The sequence below is a fragment of the Aquarana catesbeiana genome, linkage group LG06, assembly GCF_042186555.1.
Source record: "Aquarana catesbeiana isolate 2022-GZ linkage group LG06, ASM4218655v1, whole genome shotgun sequence".
NCBI lineage: Eukaryota > Metazoa > Chordata > Amphibia > Anura > Ranidae > Aquarana > Aquarana catesbeiana.
Genome location: NC_133329.1, coordinates 39,401,503 through 39,425,441, shown reverse-complemented (window position 1 = coordinate 39,425,441; position 23,939 = coordinate 39,401,503). Strand labels below are relative to the sequence as shown.

The 23,939-nt window shown below is 46.1% G+C and overlaps 1 protein-coding gene across 1 annotated transcript; it reads left to right on the top strand.

Annotated features, from left to right (window-relative positions):
* Positions 1-797: 797 nt before the first annotated feature.
* Positions 798-22,045, top strand: LOC141148327 (up-regulator of cell proliferation-like). The gene is made up of 3 exons (XM_073635654.1): positions 798-923; positions 2,534-2,841; positions 15,938-22,045. The coding sequence occupies exons 2-3, from the start codon at positions 2,547-2,549 to the stop codon at positions 20,638-20,640; spliced, it is 4,998 nt and encodes a 1,665-aa protein (XP_073491755.1). The 5' UTR covers positions 798-923; positions 2,534-2,546; the 3' UTR covers positions 20,641-22,045.
* The last annotated feature ends 1,894 nt before the right edge of the window (positions 22,046-23,939 follow it).

Sequence of the window (23,939 nt, the reverse complement as noted above, 5' to 3'; positions counted from 1 at the left end):
AAGTCTAGTGAAAGACTGAGGGCTCAGTGGAAGGGAAGTTCTTCAATAGGAGATTGTAGAAGAAGTGGAAGAGTCATTGCAACCTTTGTTAGAAACTGTTCTAACTGTTGCCATAGGAGACAGCGTTCCTACTCATGCAGATATGATGTCTGGCTAGATACCTTTCCCTGCATGGCTGTCTGCCTATAGAAGTCTCGGAGTCTGTCAATTAACATTGCATCTACATAAGGGTATCCTGGCCCCAACCCTCTCTCCTACAGTTCTGTTTAAGAGGCAATAAATCTCTTTGCATCCAAGAAGTGTCTGGCGCCCATCAATCTACCTTGTATTACACCCACCATGTCTTGCAACCCACTCTACACAGAAGGATCTCAGCTTTCCCTAACCCTTGGGGTCACCATTAGGCCGAGAGAGACCCGGGACTTCGCTACACTTGTTATGAATATCCTAGGTATGAATGACCATTTAACCCCTGCCGCTGTATTTTTTTTCCCTCTGAGTTCAGCTTTAATGAGTCAGGTTCCTGTCTCCCCTCTTGTCGGGGAAAACCATAATCATTGGGAAATCTCTCAAAGCCCCAAAAAGTTATGACAACCTGACAAGAGTTCTAATCCTCCCCACTCCATCCGAAACTTGGAAAAAAAGTTTCTGGCTATACATACACCTACATTGAGAAAAGGTAACCATGAAAAAATAAGAGATGAATGGAGCTGACTGTGTTTCTATCTGGAGGGATGCCATCAGAACTGCAAACAATAAATCCACAGCCAGATACTGGAGATGTTAGTTTTAGTTTCATTTCTCCAGAATCGCTCTGCATTTCCCCTCCACCCCCTCTCTATATATATATATTTATGAGAACTGAGCTGAGTGGCATCAGATACCCAGATCTCCTCTCTCCAGAAAAGGACCGTGGATGGAAGGTCAGTAGAAAATTTACAATTACAGACAATTCTTCATTTTCTTCCTGTGAGTTTATCTGGATCCTCCATTTGTCTCTACAGCTCCCATATGACATGTATCTGTGTATAATCCTGATATCTAAATGTACTTTTATAATTCCCTGTGTGGGAAGGTGCAGGTATAGTAAAGCCTTTGTAGTGTATGGGAATATGAAATGGTATTTGAGTGATGTTCGTTTACAGGATAGCCTTACTATTACCTAGCTAATATAACATAATGTAATATAATATGATTATAAAGTAATATAAGATATGAGATAATATAATATAGCAACCCGGCAGATCTAATGTACAGTATTCAGACTACAGAGAGATATCGAAAATTCTGATCACTTCTACATATTTCACACCATTGGTGATCTTAAAGGGAAGTTCCGCCAAATTTTTTATTTTTAAAAGTCAGCAGCTAAAAATCCTGTAGCTGCTGACTTTTAAAATAAGGACACTCACCTGTCCAGGGCGCCCGCGATGTCGGCACCCGAAGCCGATTTAAAGCTCGGCTCTCGAGTGCTGCCACCGCCATCTTCGGTAAGGGAATCAGGAAGTGAAGCTTTGCGGCTTCACTTCCTGGTCCCCTACTGCTCACGTGCGACTCACGCTGCGCGATGCCACTGGTCCCTGCTGACTTCTGGGACCTGTGTGTCTCCCAGAAGAGAATGGGGGGGGGGTGGAGAAGGCGCCGGAAGTGGCGTAGATACCGGCGGGTGGCTCGGGTATCTATGCCCGGAAGTGGGAGCGGTGGAACTCCACCTTAATGCTGTTAAAAATTACATATATATGAAGAGAGGGGGTTTTATAAAAGCACTGTAAATCACAGAGGGTCCTGATACCTTTTTATTGCAGAACAAAAAAGACACCAATCTCACTAGGTTTAGAAAAGGGGGTGTGCTTTGTAACCACAGTCCTGATAAAATGATCCATGTGCAACTTTATATTAGGTAATAGTGTGTGTTTTATCAGATAGTGGAGGAGGAAGCGGTGCTGGATCAGTAATCTGTATATAGGGTGATAGTATGGTGTCTTATCAGATAGTGGAAGAGGAAGCGGTGCTGGATCAGTAATCTGTATATAAAGTGATAGTATGGTGTCTTGTTAGATAGCGGAGGAGGAAGAAGTGCTGGATCAGTAATCTGTATATAGGGTGATAGTATGGTGTCTTGTCAGATAGTGGAGGAGGAAGCGGTGCTGGATCAGTAATCTAAATATGGTTTCAATGCCTATCTTGATCTATATTGGGGAAGGAGGAATAGATGGCATAGTAGGCTCTAGGTAAGCAGCCCTGATTCGCTGCCAGCTCCCATCAAGCTTGTTAAGAGTTCCTCCCTCTTTCTTCATGCAATAGGTTAGGCACACACCTGTTAGGAATTAACTCCAACATGCTTTACGTACATTCTCCTGGCCTGAGGCCCGCCTCCTTGAATAAAAAAATGTCCACATCAACGGATCTTTAATGTATTTTAGTTTTTTTTACTGATGGTTCTTACATGATTTTATTATAGTAGCCAACATTTCCTAGGCATGTCACAAATACTGCTATATATTATTTGTGTTTTTTTTGTATCTACTTACAGAATAGCTTTCAACATGTCTTCTTCTGAGGAAGCGTCACAGACTTTAAGAAGCCTGAAAGAGAAATTGCTGCAAGTATTTGAGGAAGATGTGGATGGATTGTGTGATGAGTTGGACTCTCTCCATCTCCTATCTCTGGAGGAATACATGGATCTCCAATATGATGAGGATCCCAGAGTGAGAGCTGAAAAGATGATTGACATTATACTTCAGAAGGGGGAACCAGCCTCAGAAGAATTCCTATATCATCTGGAAAATATAATTTCTAGGTTTCCTAGCTTGTCCAGGTTGCCTCAGTTCCTCCAGGAAGGTGAGTAAATTATTATAAAAAATGATTAATAGTATGTGCTTACAAACTCACATGGAAGGCTGCACAGCACTAAACTGTGCTAGCGGGGAAATGCGGTAGGATGTGGGCAGCAACATAGTGGTAGTTGCAACAATACATTGTGTGGCCAAGTATTTGTTTACACCTGACCATCACACCCATATGAGCTAGTTGGACATCCCCCTCCTAAACCATGGGTATTTATTTGGAGTTGAGGTTGCCCCTTCCCCCACCACCTTTATAGCAACAACCTTCAGTCTTCTGGGAAGGTTTTGCAGAAGATATTGGAGTCAGGGCCATCTTAACAGCATCATGGGCCCCTGGGCAAAGTAATGCCCTGGGGCCCGTATAATGGAGACAGCACAGGTAAACAGACATCAAGTAGGTAGGAGGTAGACAAGCAGAGCTTCCCCTTTTGGGTGGAGCTCCACATTAACTACATGAACAATTATTCTGTACAGCAAAGAAACAGTGGGAAAATACTACATACATAAAGTAACAAAGCTGTCCTGTGCATATAATATATCTGCTAGATTGATGCCTCCCCAGCACTATGGCCCCTCTACACCCCAGATATCCCCCCAGCACTCTGACCCCTCTACACCCCAGATATCCCCCCAGCACTCTGACCCCTCTACATCCTAGATATCCCCCCAGCACTCTGACCCCTCTACGCCCCAGATATCCCCCCAGCACTATGACCCCTCTACACCCCAGACATCCCCCCAGCACTCGGACCCCTCTACACCCCAGATATCCCCCCAGCACTCGGACCCCTCTACACCCCAGATGTCCCCCCAGCACTCTGACCCCTCTACACCCCAGATATCCCCCCAGTACTCTGACCCCTCTACACCCCAGATATCCTCCCAGCACTCTGACCCCTCTACACCCCAGATATCCCCCCAGTACTCTGACCCCTCTACACCCCAGATATCCTCCCAGCACTCTGATCCCTCTACACCCCAGATATCCCCCCAGCACTCTGACTCCTCTACATCCCAGATATCCCCCCAGAACTCGGACCCCTCTACACCCCAGATATGCCCCCAGCACTCTGACTCCTCTACATCCCAGATATCCCCCCAGCACTCGGACCCCTCTACACCCCAGATGTCCCCCCCAGCACTCTGACCCCTCTACACCCCAGATATCCTCCCAGAACTCTGGCCCCTCTACACCCCAGATATCCCCCCAACACTCTGACTCCTCTAAATCCCAGATATTCCCCCAGCACTCTGACCCCTCTACACCCCAGATGTCCCCCCCAGCACTCTGACCCCTCTACACCCCAGATATCCTCCCAGCACTCTGACCCCTCTACACCCCAGATATCCTCCCAGCACTCTGGCCCCTCTACACCCCAGATATCCCCCCAGCACTCTGACCCCTCTACACCCCAGATATCCTCCCAGCACTCTGACCTCTCTACATCCCAGATATCCCCCCAGCACTCTGACCCCTCTACACCCCAGATATCCTCCCAGCACTCTGACCCCTCTACACCCCAGATATCCCCCTGGTACTCTGGCCCCTCTACACCCCAGATATCCCCCCAGCACTCTGACCCCTCTACACCCCAGATATCCTCCCAGCACTCTGACCCCTCTACACCCCAGATATCCTCCCAGCACACTGACCCCTCTACACCCCAGATATAACTCCAGCACTCTGACCCCTCTACGCTACAGATATCCTTCCAGCACTATCACCCCTCTACACCCCAGAGATCACCCCAGCACTCTGACCCCTCTACTCCCCAGATATCCCCCCAGCACTCTGAACCCTCTACACCCCAGATATCGCCCCGGTACTCTGGCCCCTCTACACCCCAGATATCCCCCCAGCACTCTGACCCCTCTACACCTCAGATATCCCCCCAGCACTCTGATCCCTCTACACCCAAGGTATCCCCCAGCACTCTGACCCCTCTACACTCCAGATATCCCCCCAGCACTCTGACCCCTCTACATCCCAGATATCCCCCCAGCACTCGGACCCCTCTACACCCCAGATGTCCCCCCCAGCACTCTGACCCCTCTACACCCCAGATATCCTCCCAGCACTCGGACCCCTCTACACCCCAGATATCCCCCCGGTACTCTGGCCCCTCTACACCCCAGATATCCCCCCAGCACTCTGACCCCTCTACACCCCAGATATCGCCCCGGTACTCTAGCCCCTCTACACCCCAGATATCCCCCCAGCACTCTGACCCCTCTACACCCCAGATATCCCCCCAGCACTCTGATGCCTCTACACCCAAGGTATCCCCCAGCACTCTGACCCCTCTACACCCCAGATGTCCTCCCAGCACTCTGATGCCTCTACACCCAAGGTATCCCCCAGCACTCTGACCCCTCTACATCCCAGATATCCCCCCAGCACTCGGACCCCTCTACACCCCAGATGTCCCCCCCAGCGCTCTGACTCCTCTACACCCCAGATATCCCCCCAGCACTATCACCCCTCTACACCCCAGATATCCTCCCAGCACTCTGACCCCTCTACACCCCAGATATCCTTCCAGCACTATCACCCCTCTACACCCCAGATATCCTCTCAGCACTCTGACCCCTCTACACCCCAGATATCCCCCCGATACTCTGGCCCCTCTACACCCCAGATATCCTCCCAGCACTCTGACCCCTCTACACCCCAGATATCCCCCCAGCACTCTGACCCCTCTACGCCCCAGATATCCTTCCAGCACTATCACCCCTCTACACCCCAGATATCCTCCCAGCACTCTGACCCCTCTACACCCCAGATAACCCCCCGGTACTCTGGCCCCTCTACACCCCAGATATCCCCCCAGCACTCTGACCCCTCTACACCCCAGATATCCTCCCAGCACTCTGACCCCTCTACACCCCAGATATCCTTCCAGCACTATCACCCCTCTACACCCCAGATATCCTCTCAGCACTCTGACCCCTCTACACCCCAGATATCCCCCCGATACTCTGGCCCCTCTACACCCCAGATATCCTCCCAGCACTCTGACCCCTCTACACCCCAGATATCCCCCCAGCACTCTGACCCCTCTACGCCCCAGATATCCTTCTAGCACTATCACCCTTCTACACCCCAGATATCCTCCCAGCACTCTGACCCCTCTACACCCCAGATAACCCCCCGGTACTCTGGCCCCTCTACACCCCAGATATCCCCCCAGCACTCTGACCCCTCTACACCCCAGATATCCTCCCAGCACTCTGACCCCTCTACACCCCAGATATCCTTCCAGCACTATCACCCCTCTACACCCCAGATATCCTCTCAGCACTCTGACCCCTCTACACCCCAGATATCCCCCCAGCACTCTGACCCCTCTACACCCCAGATATCCTCCCAGCACTCTGACCCCTCTACACCCCAGATATCCCCCCAGCACTCTGACCCCTCTACACCCCAGATGTCCCCCCCAGTGCTCTGACTCCTCTACACCCCAGATATCCCCCCAGCACTCTGACCCCTCTACACCCCAGATATCCTCCCAGCACTCTGACCCCTCTACACCCCAGATATCCTTCCAGCACTATCACCCCTCTACAACCCAGATATCCTCTCAGCACTCTGACCCCTCTACACCCCAGATATCCCCCCGATACTCTGGCCCCTCTACACCCCAGATATCCTCCCAGCACTCTGACCCCTCTACACCCCAGATATCCCCCCAGCACTCTGACCCCTCTACGCCCCAGATATCCTTCTAGCACTATCACCCTTCTACACCCCAGATATCCTCCCAGCACTCTGACCCCTCTACACCCCAGATAACCCCCCGGTACTCTGGCCCCTCTACACCCCAGATATCCCCCCAGCACTCTGACCCCTCTACACCCCAGATATCCTCCCAGCACTCTGACCCCTCTACACCCCAGATATCCTTCCAGCACTATCACCCCTCTACACCCCAGATATCCTCTCAGCACTCTGACCCCTCTACACCCCAGATATCCCCCCAGCACTCTGACCCCTCTACACCCCAGATATCCTCCCAGCACTCTGACCCCTCTACACCCCAGATATCCCCCCAGCACTCTGACCCCTCTACGCCCCAGATATCCTTCCAGCACTATCACCCCTCTACACCCCAGAGATCACCCCAGCACTCTGACCCCTCTACACCCCAGATATCCCCCCAGCACTCTGATCCCTCTACACCCAAGGTATCCCCCAGCACTCTGACCCCACTACACTCCAGATATCCCCCCAGCACTCTGTCCCCTCTACATCCCAGATATCCCCCCAGCACTCGGACCCCTCTACACCCCAGATGTCCCCCCCAGCGCTCTGACTCCTCTACACCCCAGATATCCTCCCAGCACTCTGACCCCTCTACACCCCAGATATCCCCCCGGTACTCTGGCCCCTCTACACCCCAGATATCCCCCCAGCACTCTGACCCCTCTACACTCCAGATATCCTCCCAGCACTCTGACCCCTCTACGCCCCAGATATCCTTACAGCACTATCACCCCTCTACACCCCAGATATCCTCTCAGCACTCTGACCCCTCTACACCCCAGATATCCCCCCGATACTCTGGCCCCTCTACACCCCAGATATCCTCCCAGCACTCTGACCCCTCTACACCCCAGATATCCCCCCAGCACTCTGACCCCTCTACGCCCCAGATATCCTTCCAGCACTATCACCCCTCTACACCCCAGATATCCTCCCAGCACTCTGACCCCTCTACACCCCAGATATCCCCCCGGTACTCTGGCCCCTCTACACCCCAGATATCCCCCCAGCACTCTGACCCCTCTACACCCCAGATATCCTCCCAGCACTCTGACCCCTCTACACCCCAGATATCCTTCCAGCACTATCACCCCTCTACACCCCAGATATCCTCTCAGCACTCTGACCCCTCTACACCCCAGATATCCCCCCGATACTCTGGCCCCTCTACACCCCAGATATCCTCCAAGCACTCTGACCCCTCTACACCCCAGATATCCCCCCAGCACTCTGACCCCTCTACGCCCCAGATATCCTTCCAGCACTATCACCCCTCTACACCCCAGATATCCTCCCAGCACTCTGACCCCTCTACACCCCAGATATCCCCCCGGTACTCTGGCCCCTCTACACCCCAGATATCCCCCCAGCACTCTGACCCCTCTACACCCCAGATATCCTCCCAGCACTCTGACCCCTCTACACCCCAGATATCCTTCCAGCACTATCACCACTCTACACCCCAGATATCCTCTCAGCACTCTGACCCCTCTACACCCCAGATATCCCTCCGATACTCTGGCCCCTCTACACCCCAGATATCCCCCCAGCACTCTGACCCCTCTACACCCCACATATCCTCCCAGCACTCTGACCCCTCTACACCCCAGATATCCCCCCAGCACTCTGACCCCTCTACGCCCCAGATATCCTTCCAGCACTATCACCCCTCTACACCCCAGAGATCACCCCAGCACTCTGACCCCTCTACGCCCCAGATATCCCCCCCAGCACTCTGACCCCTCTACACCCCAGATATCGCCCCGGTACTCTGGCCCCTCTACACCCCAGATATCCCCCCAGCACTCTGACCCCTCTACACCCCAGATATCCCCCAGCACTCTGACCCCTCTACACCCAAGGAATCCCCCCAGCACTCTGACCCCTCTACACTCCAGGTATCCCCCCAGCACTCTGACCCCTCTACACTCCAGATATCCCCCCAGCACTCTGACCCCTCTACATCCCAGATATCCCCCCAGCACTCGGACCCCTCTACACTCCAGATGTCCCCCCCAGCACTCTGACCCCTCTACACCCTAGATATCCCCTCAGCACTCTGACCCCTCTACACCCTAGATATTCCCCCATCACTGTAACCATATACCATAAGATACCCCTTGTATTGTGACCCCACTACATTCCTGATACCCCCTACACTGTGGCCTCTCTTCATCCCTGATACCTCTAGCACTATAGCCACCCAAGCTACCCCAAGCATTGCTACCCCCTTAACACCCCAGATCCCCCCTCAGCATTGTTTTCCCCCATACACCCTTGATATCCCCCAGCACCAATATTCCATCCATGTAGTACCCCCTTTTCCAGTGGAGATACAGTGCATGTAAACTTTTGGCTCTGTGCCCACCTCCAGCACTGCACTCACCTATACCAGTCAAGCATGCAGAAGGAGGGGTGCTACTTATGCAGGTGCTGCCGACTCAGCAGCTCCCACTCCAGCTCCTACCCCTCAGCCTTCGAATCCAGAGCATTCAAGCTGCATGGGGCGGGGTCAGAGCATCACTGGCACTCTGGCCCCGCCCCTCCCTGCTGGCTGTTAAATAATAGGAATCGCTCTGCACAGCACGGCGCACCGCTGCCAGCCCACCTCCCCTGTATATCCATCACCCTCAGTGCCATCATGGGGCCCCCAATTTTGGGACAGCGTGGGCTCAAGGACCAGCTGCTTTGGTGAAAGTGCAGGGGCCCCCCATGCAGCTGGGGCCCCTGGGCAGTGCCCAGGTGTGCCCTCTCATTAAGAGCCCTGATTGGAGTGTGTCTGTGGATATGTGTGCCCATTCAGCCAAAAGAGCATTTGTGAGGTCAGGTAATTGACCTAGAATAGGACATCCCCCAAGGTTACCACAAGGTTGGATTTATACAATTGTCTAAAATTGTTTAAAATGACTTTACCATCACCGGAAACACCTGAGCGCATTCACTTGGAAGGGGCCACATACATTTGGCCCTGTGTTGGTCAGGTGTTCAAAACTCTTGAATATATAGTGTTTACAATAAATATGGGCAACACACTAACAATTCTGACAGAAGGTGGACAACAAATTTGGCAACACATAATGGCAATTATGATAAAGTGTGGACAGCACTGGCAAATGTGGCAATATGCAGGAAACAAATTGGCATTCATGACAACACATGGACAACAAATGGACAATTGTGCTAAAATCAGGCTTGCAGCAGGCATGTTTGCTTTATAAATTTGTTGTTGGGAGGGGAATTATTTATAATGGTTTAAAGTGGTAGTAAACTTTTTTTTTTGTTATTTCTACCTACAGGTAAGCTTATAATAAAGCTTACCTGTAAGTAAAATGAATATCTCCCAAACGTGAACTGTTTAGGAGATATTCTAGTGAGCAGCAGCCAGTGACTTCATCGGCATACCCATGCCATTCCTTCAGAGCTGTGTGCCACGGCCACGCACATGCATGAGAGTGATGTCATCTAAATGGGAGGCGGACGTCGGATTGATTGAGGATGAGGACTGGGACGAGATCTTGGAAGACGCGAAAAAAGTCTCCCCTAAATTGTCAGACCGCCTAACACAATTGTATATTATACATAGGACATATTTGACCCCTCAGAGATTAGCGCGTTTCAAACCCATGTATAATCCAGGCTGCCGCTTATGTGGCCACACCCCAGGCTCTTTCTACCACCTTATATGGTCCTGCCCAACTATCCAAGCATACTGGATACAAGTGATTCGCTTCCTACACGACCAGATGGGCTCTCCGGCTACTCTAGACCCCAAGATGTGTCTACTCGGCTTGCTACCTGAATTAGACACTGACAAACCCCTCCGTACCTTTCTACATGAAACACTATTCTTGGCGAGAAAAGCGATAGCCCGTAATTGGATGCAGGCCCTACCCCCTACAATACAGTGCTGGAAAAAAGAGAGTGATGTCATCGCGGCTTGGCCAACCAGTTTGCTGGAGTCCGTGAACCCGGAAAGAAGATCGGGTATAGATGGAAGCCTCTGCAGTGGTGAGGGCTTGCTGGAGGGCTTCGTTTAAAGGTAAGTCTTTCATAATGTGCAAGTATGCGGTGCATACTAGCACATTATGATATTGCCTTGCAGGTGAAATTTTTATTTTTTTCTTAAAGGGTTTTCTACTGCTTTAAAGCAGATGTATTGGATTAAAATTCATGGAGATCTGGTAAGTAGAATTTTCTTCCAGCAGATGTCTAAATCTCATGTTTGTATTATGATCCTTCACATTACATTTCCTCCTTAACATCACCACTTTACATCAGTGTCCTCACTCCCTTTACATCACAGCCCCCCTTTACATCAGTGTTTTCAGTCTGCCCCTTCATGTAACAGCCCCCCTTAACTTCACAGCCCGTCCTGTACATCAGTGTCCTCATCCCCCCTTCACATCACAGTCCCCCCTTTACATTAATGCCCTTATCCCCCTTCATATCACAACCTTCCCTTTATACCACAGTCCCCCCTTTACATCAGTGTCCTCATCCTCCCTTCACATCACAGCCCCCTCTTTAAAGAACAGTCCCCCCTTTACATCACAGTCCCCCTTTACATCAATGTCCTCACCCCCCTAGTGATCTCATCCCCCCTTCACATCATAGCCCCTCTTTATACCACAGCCCCCCTTTACATCAGTGTTGTCCTCATCCCCCTTCACATCACAGCCCACCTTTACATCACATCTTCCTTTATATCACAGTCCACCCCCTTTACATCAGTGTCCCTACTTCACATTACAGTCTCCCATTTACATCACAGCCCCCCCCCTTTACATCACAATAACCCCTTTACACTCTGCCCCTTCATGTAACAGCCCCCCTTAACATCACAGTCCCCCCTGTACATCAGTGGCCTCACCCCCTTCACATCACAGTTCCCCTTTTATACCACAGTCCCCCCTTTACATCAGTGTCCTTATCCCCCCTTCACATCACAGCCCACTTCTACATCACAGCTTTCTTCATATCACAGTTCACCCTTTACATCAGTGTCCTCATACCCCTTTCACATCACAGCCCCCTTTACATCACAGTCCCTCCTTCACATTACAGTCTCCCCTTTATATGACAGCTTCCATCATGTCACAGTTCCTCCTTCACATCAGTGTCCTCATCACCCCTTCACATCATAGCCCCCCTTTATACCACAGCCCCCCTTTATACCACAGCCCCCCCCTTTACATCACAGTCCTACTTCACATCAAAGTACCTCCCTTTACCATCAGTGTACTCAACTCCCTTCACATGACAGTTCTACCTCCCCTTCAAATAACAAACATCTGTGTCCTCAATACCCTTTACACCCTCCTCTGCATCACAGCAGGGTAGAGGGCAGGAGGCACAGCAAGTCTGGACCAAGGGTGGGAGCTGCCCAGCTTTTGTTAACAAGCCGGTGATTGGTTGCTAGGACCACCCGGAATCCTAGCAACCAATCACCATCTACTTGACTTGAAAGGTTAGGAGGCTCTCACCCTTGGTCCAGACCTGCTGTGCTTCCTGCCCTCTGCCCTGCTGGGAGGATGACAGAGGCACCTGGGTGGTGCAGTAGTGATGGTCTTCGACAGGATGGAGTGGGTAAGGGTTAGATGGTTGCATTTTGCCAATTGTGTTCCTATTAGGGACATTTCCTGTAATTTCCTTTTAAGATATTAATTGATGGGAAATCTAACAGGCACACAGACAAGTCCGTTTTTCTCATTTAGGCTATGTTCACACTGCTCCGACATGGGAGTTGCATGACTTCTGATCTGACTTTGCCCTGCTACTTCATGTCCGACTTCTATGTGACTTCAATGAACAGGTTCTTATTTTGAGCCTGGTATGCATCTTGAGGGGAAACCCGATGCCAAAATAAAAAAAACGGCATGGGGTAGAACCCCAAGACCATACCAGACCCTGCAGTCTGGTATGGATTTTTAGGGGAACCCCACGCCAATCCAAACCCAACCCCCACAATCCATACCAGACCTTTATCTGAGCATGCAGCCCAGCAGGTCAGAAAAGCGGGGTGAGCGGGCGCCCCCCCTCCTGGACCTTACCAGGTCACATGCCCTCAACACGCTCACCCTAAAGCACCTTGTCCTCATGTTGATGGGGACAAGGGTCTCTCCCTGACAACCCTGGTCAGTGATTGTGAGGGTCTGTGGGCAGGGGGCTTATCAAAATCTGGAAGCCCACTTTAACAAGGGGGGCCCCAGATCCCTTCCCCCCTATGTGAATGTGTATGGGGTACATTATATCCCTACCCATTCACCCCAAAAAAGTGTAGTGTAACAAAAAAACAAGAGAAGGTTTTGGAAAAGTCCTCTATTAAAAATGAAGAATGTCCCACCGTCATAGCTCTGTGTCTTCTTCCTCCATTCTTCTCCCTCCGCTTCTTGTCCCGGTTCTTCTCCCTCCGCTTCTTGGGGCAGAAGCCCCCCCGCCCAAAGCACCCACACCCCCCATGTTGAGGGCATATGGGCTGTATGGTCCAGAAGGGAGGATGCTAGCTAACTGGGCTGCATGCTCAGATAAGGTTCTGTATGGATTTCGAGGGGGGGGGGGGGGGGCATGCCGTTTTTTTATTTTTATTTTGGCGTGGGGGTTTCCCTTAAAATCCATAGCAGAGTGAAGGGTCTCGTATGGTAGGAAGACCCCACGTCTTTTTTTTTTTTGCCATGGGGTTTCCCCTCAAGATCCTCAGAGCACAAGTCACATGCCACAAGTCGGATCAGTTAAGATGATGATCCAACTTGGATGCGACTTACATTCAAATCAATGGACTGAAATCGTGCCCAAGTCAGACCAAAGTAGTGCAGAGAGCATTTTCAAAGTCGGACCGACTAAAGTATAAATAAAGTTTTATTTTATTTTAATGAGTATTGGTTTATTGGCACATAAAAAATCCCCATATTACGGTCTTCCTACGGGTGGATTGGGAGCTTTCTCTTACATAAATTATAACCCTCCCTGATGGGGCATACACACGGTCGGACTTTTCGTCTACAAAAGTCCTGCAGCCTGTCCGACAGACTTCCGGCGGACTTTCGGCAGACTTGCGGCAGACTTTCTAAGGAACGGACTTGCCTACACACGATCACACAAAAGCCTGACGGATTCGTATGTGATGACGTACACCGGACTAAAATAAGGAAGTTGATAGCCAGTAGCCAATAGCTGCCCTAGCGTGGGTTTTTGTCCGCCGGACTAGCACACAGACGAGCGGATTTTGGGGTCCGTCGTAGTTACGACGTAAAGATTTGAAGCATGTTTCAAATCTAAAGTCCGTCGGATTTGAAGCTGAAAAAGTCCGCTGAAAGTCCGGGGAAGCCCACACACGATCGGATTACCAGCCAGCTTTAGTCCGTCTGCGTCCGTTGGACTTTTGTAGACGAAAAGTCCGACCGTGTGTACGCCCTATTACTCTATACAGTATAATGATGGCGGCTGGTCAGCAAGCAGTTAGGACTTCTAATTATAATTCCCTGAGACTCTTGCCATTGGTTACTGGATCTTCAGGTTAGTGGAAGTTCCTTTCAAGCTCTGCCACTGATAGGCTGAAAAGAGTAATGACATCAATGTCATTGCTCCCGTCAACCCCCTGCATGGAGCAGTGAATTTGTGCCGGAAAGTAGGAGAGATCTAGGAGGAGGTGCTGACTGGGCTATCTTCTCCAGCACCTGGATGTGTGAGGCGAGAGGCAGATGGGATCACTTTCTGCAGCTTACTAGCAATCTGGAGCAAAGGGAAGGGGGGTGAGGGTGCGCTGTCACTAATGAAATTGTGACAATTGACTATTGTGTAATGTCACAATTGTCCCTTTGTTACCTGTGTATTGCAGCAATCGCCTGTTTTTTGCCTACATATTGTAATGATTGCACTTTTCTAATCTTGTCAGAATTGTCATTTTTTGCCTAGGTGAAGTCAAGTGTGAAGTACTTATTTAGAGGCAGTACTGGGACAAGGTCATCCAGTGCCCAGGGGGAAAAGATGCCACACTGTGCCCTTCTCCCCATCATTATGTGCAAGCTAAGGGGATCCCATGCCCAGCAGTCAAAATCAATGCCACTGTCACTACTCCTGTCAGCCTTGCAACAGAAGGAAGGCACCCCCATCCCTACAGTAAACCTATGGCGCCCAGGGCAGCCGCCTTTCCCACCCACCCCTTGTCCCGGCCCTGTTTAGAGGATCAACCTAATATAATTGAATCGTTTATTATCACACCATGTCATTATTATCCCCATGTTTTGCCATGATGGACTAATGCCCTGTACACACAGTCAGATTTTCCGATGGAAAAAGTGCGATCGGATTGTGTTGACGGAAATTCCGATCGTGTGTGGGCTCCATCGGACTTTTTCCGTCGGAATTTCCGACACACAAAGTTTGAGAGCAGGGAATTTTATATCTGACAACAAAATCCGACGCACAAAGTGCAACGCATGCTCAGAATAAATTAAGAGACGAAAGCTATTGGCTACAATAGCCCCAACGTACGTGTTTTACGTCACCGTGTTCAGGACGATCGGATTTTCCGACAACTTTGTGCGACCGTGTGTATGCAAGACAAGTTTGGCCCAAAATCCTTGGAAAAAATCCGATGGATTTTGTAGTCGGAATGTCCGATCAATGTCTGATCGTGTGTACAGGGCATAAGTGTTATGAATTTAAACCTTCAATTTGTTTGTCACTACTTTCCCCTAATTTCATTGCAGTGTGCTGTGCATGAAACTATTGGCCCCATCCTTATATCTTTTCCTTTGAGTCTCAAGCTCACTGACTTCTAATGCCGCGTACACACGATCGCACATTCCGAAAACAAAATCCATGTTTTTTTTTTCCGACGGATGTTGGCTCAAACTTGTCTTACATACACACGGTCACACAAATGTCGTAAATTCCGAACGTCAAGAATGCGGTGATGTAAAACACGTACGACGAGCCGAGAAAAATGAAGTACAATAGCCAGTGCGGCTCTTCTGCTTGATTCAAAGCATGTGTGGAATTTTGTGCGTCGGAATTGTGTACACACGATCGTAATTTCCGACAACAGATTTTGTTGCCGGAAAATTTGAGCTCCAGCCCTCAAATTTTGCTTGTCGGAAATTACAACGGAAAATGTCCGATGGAGCCTACACACAGTCGGAATTTCCGACAACAAGCTCCCATCGAACATTTGTTGTCGGAAATTCTGACCGTGTGCACGCGGCATTAATGTTCCTTATTATGTGTATATTGTTATTTTCTATCTTTAGTAAATGCATTAGGTTGATTTTAGCTCCATTTTGCAAAACAATGTTGCTAATATCTGCAATTTCTTTTCCATTTCTAGGCAAGGAGAACACATTTCAGGAACTTTTGGAACAACTTAGTATAAAACACCACCTGACTTCAAAAGTGACCTTGAGTGATATCCTATGTATCGGGTCAGAAAATCTCAGTTTAGATGAGCTGTGCAGTATGAAGGACATTCCATGGCACTTCTTGAAGAACCTCATGGCTTTGAACAGGACCTCACGAAACACCCAACTCAACAAGGATGAGAATAATCAAGAATCAAATGATGACAGTGTTTTTGATGTGTTTAAAGCTGAACATGATACAGCAAGTGTCATTCACCCCCTGGATGTCCTGTGTGCAGTATTGCATTGTTCAGACAGCTTTCTGCAACAAGAGATTGTAACTAAATTGTCCATGTGTCAGTTTTCTGTCCCTTTGCTGCTCCCTACTGGTGACGGGTCACAATGCACCTTTCTGCTCTGGGCTATGAGAGATATCGTGAAGAAGTGGAGACCTAAGTCACTATCAGAAAGTAAAGGGTTCAGAGAAGGAAATGTTGTTAATACTCCAATGCCAATCTTCTCTTTTGTCAGATTAGGGGAAAATAAATTGTCCAAATCTAAAACCCTAAACTATATTCTAAATCCAGCTCAACAATATCACAACTTTTTCATCCACCATGACATGGATGGAGGAAACATTGAGAGGAAAATATCTGATGGACTGGTTGAAATGTCCTGGTATTTCCCTTGTGGAAACTCTGATGTTTTCCCAGAGCCCATCGCAGTGACCAACTTACGAGGAGACCTGGAGTCCAACTGGGACCAGTTCACGTTTCTGACACGAGTATCATCAATAGTGTTTATATTCATTGAGAGTATTTCTGAGAGTCAGTACAAACTGTTATCAACCTGTAATAACACTGACACCCAGTATTATTTTATTGTTACTCCAGGTTCAGGCAAGGATATTGACCAAGCAACGCAGTGCTTTTTGAAATGCCTAATGGAATCATTAAACTTTAGTAAAAAGCAAATTATAGTCAAAGTGAACAATTCAAATGATGCCAAATTTGTAAAGAAGATACAGAACATCCTTGAAAACTTATTAAGTGAAGGACTCCAACAACTGGCAATAGAGAGTATGAAGAATAAAACATATGGACTTCAGATTAATGTCGATGAGGACTTTCCTGCATGTCAGAAAGCAAGAGCATATGCATGTAACATTACCTCTGTAATAAGAGATGTGGAAGTTTATAAGAAAGAAGTGCTGAAACTCCAAGGAGATCTTTGGAAACAACTGTCCAAAGTAGAAAAGGAGCTTTGTAGAATGACCAACCAAGGTGAGAAAAATGCCCAACAATATCAAGATGAACTTAAAAGGCAACGTGTTTTACTGCAAAAGGAGCAACACCAACATGATTTGCCTGATGCTATATCATTGTTTATTAATGCAATTACTCATCTATCTCAGGTAGAAAAACAGTACTTTTTGAAATGGATGAAAATAGAACTTGATTTCATTGCCAGGAGGAACCTGTCTGCTCTACAGGTGGAGTACAAAGAAAAATGTAATAGCAGGTCAGATAATCCAGAGGAACTGAAGCAGGTAGACCAAAAAATCGCAGACAGTTCTTTAGGAATTGAACATTTCTTACGTGAGTTGGGTCAGTTTTATGAAGCTGAATGTTCTATGGTTAAAGAAGGAATTATTACAGCAGACAGAGCACAGTTTACTAAGCTTTCAGGGGTTGCTACTGACCTTCTCTTGGATGGATTTCCATTAGAGTTGATTGATGGAGATTCCTCTAACATCCCTATGAAATGGATAACTGATGTGCTGACTGAGCTGGACAATAGAGTAGGGCAAAATAGTAAAATTAGAAGTAAATTAAGGGTAATAACTGTGATGGGAGTGCAGAGTACAGGAAAATCCACACTTCTGAACACCATGTTTGGTCTGCAGTTCCCAGTGGCCAGTGGAAGATGCACACGAGGAGCCTTCATGACTCTTTTAAAAGTAAAAGAAAACTTCCAGGAGGAGCTGGGCTGTCAGTTTATCCTGGTGATTGACACTGAAGGATTGAAAGCTCCAGAGTTGGCCTCTTTGGAGGACACTTATGAACATGACAATGAATTGGCCACACTAGTGGTTGGGCTGAGTGATATCACCATAGTCAATATGGCCATGGAAAATACATCAGAAATGAAGGATATTTTACAGATTGTTGTTCATGCTTTTCTTCGGATGAAAGAAGTTGGAAAGAAACCTAGCTGCCAGTTTGTACACCAAAATGTCAGTGATGTGTCAGCTTATGAAAAGAACATGAGAGACAGGTTGAAACTTCTAGAACAATTGGATGAGATGACCAAAGTGGCTGCAAAAATGGAGAAGAAAGTTGGAATTACATCATTCAATGATGTGCTGGACTACAATCTGGAGAAACACAGCTGGTACATTCCTGGTCTATGGCAAGGGGTCCCCCCAATGGCCCCAGTGAACTCTGGGTACAGTGAAAATATCCATAAACTAAAGCAGTATTTATTTGAGTTCATGAAAACCCATAATGCATCTTTCAATATTACTGAATTTATCACATGGATAGAAAGCTTGTGGAAAGCAGTGAAACATGAAAATTTTATCTTCAGTTTCCGCAACAGTCTGGTAGCTGATGCTTATAATACGTTATCTATCCAGTTTTCACTATGGGAATGGGAATTCTCCAAAAAAGTCTACAACTTTGTCATCACCACTGAAAATAATATAAAAAACCAGTCAGCTGAGAGTCTGGATCCAGAAACTTGTGAAGAATACAGAAGAGAACTTTGCCATCTGGTGTCTGAGGAGGAAAACAAAATGCTGGACTTATTAGAAAAATATTATAACAGTAAATCTGAAAATGTTCATCTTGTAGAACGTTATCGGGAAGATTTTAAAATGAGTGTACAGTTCCTTAGAAGAGAATTAGAAAGAAATGCTATGATCAAATGTAGTGTAGCAGTTTCTATTCAGAAAGGGATGTATGAGGTCCAAAACATCCAGAATCAATACCAGAAATTGATAGAAGAGAAAATTAGTTGTCTCCTGGAAACTAGTAGAGAGAAAAAAGCTACGCTAAGTGATGAGATAATAGAACGAGAATTTGAGTCCATGTGGGAGAAGACACTGGCAGGTTTGCAAATAAAGAAATTAAATAGACGTAATGTTTATCAAGCAATTTCACAACAACTGAGGAATGACCTGAGAAGAAGAGGTTCTGCTATACATGAACAATTAAAGAATGTAAATCTAGAAAACGTTGGTCAGCATCAATTTGGATTGTGTGAAAATCACATTGATTATTCTTTGTGGAAACGTTTTAAAAACATTCTGAGTCTTCAAAAGAAGACGCCTGAAATGCTAGAAAAATTTGCTTTCTCACTAATAGAGATGTGTGCAAAGTACATTGAAGAAAAAGTTACAACTGCACAAGATTATGATGACACCCACTGCCAAGAATTATTACAAGTCATCAACAAACAACTTGAAAGTAACTGTGACTTTCCATATACAATATATTTTGAGCTAGATATCAAACTTACCATTTGTGGAAAAGCGGCTCAAATGTTTCAGAAGATACATGATGCATTTATTAAAAATAATGACTCAACAGCTTGTCTGGAGAACCTAAAACCTCAATATCTTTCCACATTTCTCAGCATATTTCAAGAGAAAGATGAAAGTCAGAACAGAGCCCGACAATTCTGTGAACGATGTCTCAAACCAGCAATTACTGATTATGTCTTCAAACATCTTGGAGAAAAAATGGTGGATGACATCTTAAATAGCTCTGACAGCATTACCTTCAGTAGCAGAAGCTTTTTTCAGTATAACATACTAGAGGAATTATTGGAAGAAATGTCATTCCCAAAGTATGTAAAATATATTAAGTCATGCAAGAACTTCTCTAAAACCTGGATATTAGGTTATATTTCAAAAAAGTATAACAGCTCAACAACTTTAGAAAATTTATATCAAAATATTCTCTCCTCCATTAAGGTGGAAATTCAAACAGTGCTTGAACAGAAGTGCTTAGAAAGCCCAAATATATCATCATTTTTAGAAAATGTGTGTGAGAAATTACAAAGGCAACTGGTAATATCGCAGAATGAGATGAAAGTGATCACTTTCTACAACACGGCTGCGGTTGAGCAGTTCTCATCTGGCGTTTGCCATTTCCTCACAGAGACAGAACAACTAATTCTAACAGAACTGAGATCCTTGGATATTGAGTGTATACTTTACAAAGTGACATTGAAACCTCAGGACGAGTTGTGCAGGAAAGTGGTTGGATGCGGAAAGCAATGTCCATTCTGTAAAGTCCCCTGTGAAGCAGGAGGGGGAAACCATACGGAGCACTTTTCATCTATCCACCGACCTCAAGGGTTGGGAAGATATAGATGGGAAAGTGATGAAACTTTGATGACTGACATCTGTTCTACTCTTGTTGTATCCCAAAGCAGTTTTAATAATTCAGACTCAGAAAACAATTGGCATCCATACAAAGAGTATCGAACATATTATCCAGATTGGGCCATCCAGCCCGACCCCAGCATAGAGTCCTCGGATTACTGGAAATACATATTTGTAAAGTTTAATCAGCAATTTGCAGAAGAATACCGTGCAAAACCAGCTAAACTTCCAGAAGACTGGCAGAAAATCACTAAAGAACAAGCTCTTAACAGCTTAAAGAAAGTGTTCAATATGAATTAACGTCATAATTGTCTGCAATATGCCTAATGAACTAAACATAAGCCAAAAAAAACTGTTCTACATTTTAAATGTTGTAGCAAAATTGATTTATCATCTAGGTGAAACCCCTCAGCTTCTTGTATTACTGCTCATAGTTACGTAACTTTGATAAAATAAAGTGAAACTGTGCCTAACATATTGCCATTTAAGTATTTACATGTTCTTAACAATCACTAAATTAGCTTTGAAACAAGCCCTTACTGACTTTTGGAGCCGCAGACACAGTGGAGTAGTTCATCCATAAAGTTCACAGCAGCAGATGCTGTAGGCTAAAACTGACCCCAACTCAACTTCAACTCAAGTCCAGAGTCCCTGCAATTAACTTTGATGCTAAATTATTCCCCAGTGGTCAGTGAAGGATATATAATGCTCATTTGCTGCTTGCTAAAAGGTATATATTCCTGAAAACTTTATTTTAAGATTTTTTTAGAGAAAAGAAGGGTTGGAGCCTTTGTCAAGTTTGTATTGCTGTCTGTGTCCCCATTGGGGAGTTCCACTTTTCTTTTTATCCAAGTGAATGATGACCAAAGTGGGAAATCCAAATTGTTATATTTGTTACCTTATTTTCTATTTTTTTAATTTTCCCTTACCTTCTTGCTTAATGAAAATGGCCACCAGTACAAATAGAGAGGGTGAATCTCTCCAATGGGGACATGGGTAGTAATAAAAAAAAAAAAAAATGGAAGAAGGCTAATCCTTTCCTACTCTATGCAAAACTAAAAACAAGTTTTTTTGCTAGATATACTTATTTATCTATTGTAAATAATTCACTGTTCGAATGTCCAAGAATTCACATGGCCTTCACAAATAATCCCTATAATGTGTCCAATATGGTTATTTCCTCTGATCATCAGCTTCATGTCATGAAAACAACAATGAGGGGGCGCTATTGTTTTTTTTATCACTCAAGGTAGTATATCTACACTTTTAGGGGAGCAATTAAAATTTCTATTAGCTATCTACAATTATTCACACTTTTATTTTTGGCGTAAGGTTTTCTGGTTCAGCTACATGTCATGGCCATAATGTGGTCTTTTCCTAATTAAGATATTTCAGCAAAATACCACATTATGGCCAGCAGATGGAGCTGACGATCATAGGAAATAAACATAATAGAGGCATCACGGGGATTATTTATGATGGCTGTGCCAATTCTCAGATATTCACCCAGTGAGGTTTTTATAATTAGATCCTTTAATGGACCTGCAGTCTCTGCTGATATGTTTTGTCCCTAACAGTATACTATTATATAATTGTGAATATCAATTTCAAATGCATCAATGATAATGGTATTTCTCTGGCATCCAATTCGTCTGCATTTGTGTCTGTAATTTTCTTTTGCTTCACAATAAAATATTGTTTAATCCTTGTCTTGCATGATTCAATAAACTATTTACAAGGTAAAATAAAAGATATAACTAGAATTAGACACAATGGGGGTTATTTACTAAAGGAAAACCCACTTTGCACTACAAGTGCAAACTACAAGTGCAAACTGCACTTGAAATTGCACTGAGTGCACTTGGAAATGCAGTCACTGTAGATCCGAGGGAGACGTGCAAGGAAAATAAAAAACAGCATTTTAGCTTGCACATGATTGGATACTAAAATCAGCAGAGCTTCCCTTCATTTCAGATCTTCCCCTCAGATTTACAGCGACTGCACTTCCAAGTACACGTTGCGACGCACAGGGACGGAGAGCGGCGCCAAATTCAAAAAGTAGAACACACAATACATATACAGTACACTGTAATCTTACAGATTACATTACTGTATCAATTTATTTCACATCCCTTTTGTCCCTAGTGGTTTCTCCAATGCCCTGCATGCAGTTTTATATTATATATAATGTTCTTTCTGCCTGGAAACTGGAGATTGTCCATAGCAACCAAAACCGTCCCTTTACATCAAAAGTGGTTTTAGACCAGCTAGAAAACAGCGATAATAAATTAGAATCACTGAATCAAACACTGAAAGTAATGACAGCGACAATTCTGCAACTGAGCAAATTTTAGTGTTTTTGATTACATTATTGAATAATTTTTATTATTATTATATTATTATTTGTTATAATTATTTATAGTTATTTATTATTATATGATGATTTCGTTTTTCAAACTTTATCATACCCGGGATGTCTACTAGACTCTTGTTTGGACAGATTTAAGTGAATTATTCCTAAGAATTACAGGCCTACAATATAAAATGCCAAATTTCCATGCAATATAATTGTACCGCTTTCAGCATGAAAAATCTGAAATAATCATACCGCCAGGGAGGTTAAAGAATGGAAATGTTATAAATATTTTCAAGGATCAATGGATGAAAATATGAATACTGTCAAAAATAGCAATAATGGAAAATAAAAATGAAAATATAGCCAAACCAGTAAAACTCGCTTTCTTTTCCATGTAACCTGCACATTTACTAGTAATCTTCCAAAAGTGACTGCATTTCCTGTTAAAGAGACTGATCTCCCCAGTTGGATCCTTGTGTGCTGGGTGACACCTCAATGTCACCTTGTAGTATAAATGAAGAAATATTTAAAGCTGCAAAAATATCACCCACCCTCTGCTCTGGTCTCTTTCAATTACTTGCACTGGAGCATAGCTACCAGAGGGCACACACGCCTGGTGTCAAGTAGCAGGATTGGTGTTTAAAGGCCAAGTTTCCAGAAAATAGTGTATGCAGTCCAGGGGTTGTTTCATTTTATTGTCATACATGTAAGTCATTTGAGCCCTTCTGGAGGTGTCATGGAGAGGCTTCTTCATTCTGAAGTGCCCACCACGAAGCCACGGCTAATGAAGAAGGCGTGGCCGTGCCTTTGAAACGCGTTCTGATTGGCCGGACAGCCTGTGGGCGGCTCCCCGGTTTAACAGCCTTGGACCACTCCAACCCAGAGACACATAGCCGACGTCTCCATGAGGCTCCAGCTGCGGCTAACACATGGCGCTTGTGGGTTCCTCAATAGAGACCTCCCGGCGCTCCTCCTGTGCTCCTGTAACACTGCATGTGGAAGCTGCCACCCGCTCTAGCACTCTGCAAGTGTTCCAACATTGTTCACGCAAGTTTTGTTTTATGCTTATATACTGAATAAATTCCTAAGCTGTTTAAAGGATTGGCTTGGCGCTTCTCTCTACTCCTTTTGCTTTCCTTTTGTTCACAGTGATCGGGTTCCCCAGCCCACGCCTGAAGCAGGCTTGCTCCCTTTACAACCTCCATTTAGGGGTTCACCCCCCAGAACTTTCAATCCACTCACC

What these genes read in the sequence shown, in the direction of transcription:
- LOC141148327 (XM_073635654.1), top strand. Translation starts at nt 2,547, where the DNA reads ATGTCTTCTTCTGAGGAAGCGTCACAGACTTTAAGAAGCCTGAAAGAG. An exon ending in GCCTCAGTTCCTCCAGGAAG is followed by an intron (nt 2,842 to 15,937) that starts GTGAGTAAATTA and finishes TTCCATTTCTAG; the next exon opens with GCAAGGAGAACACATTTCAG.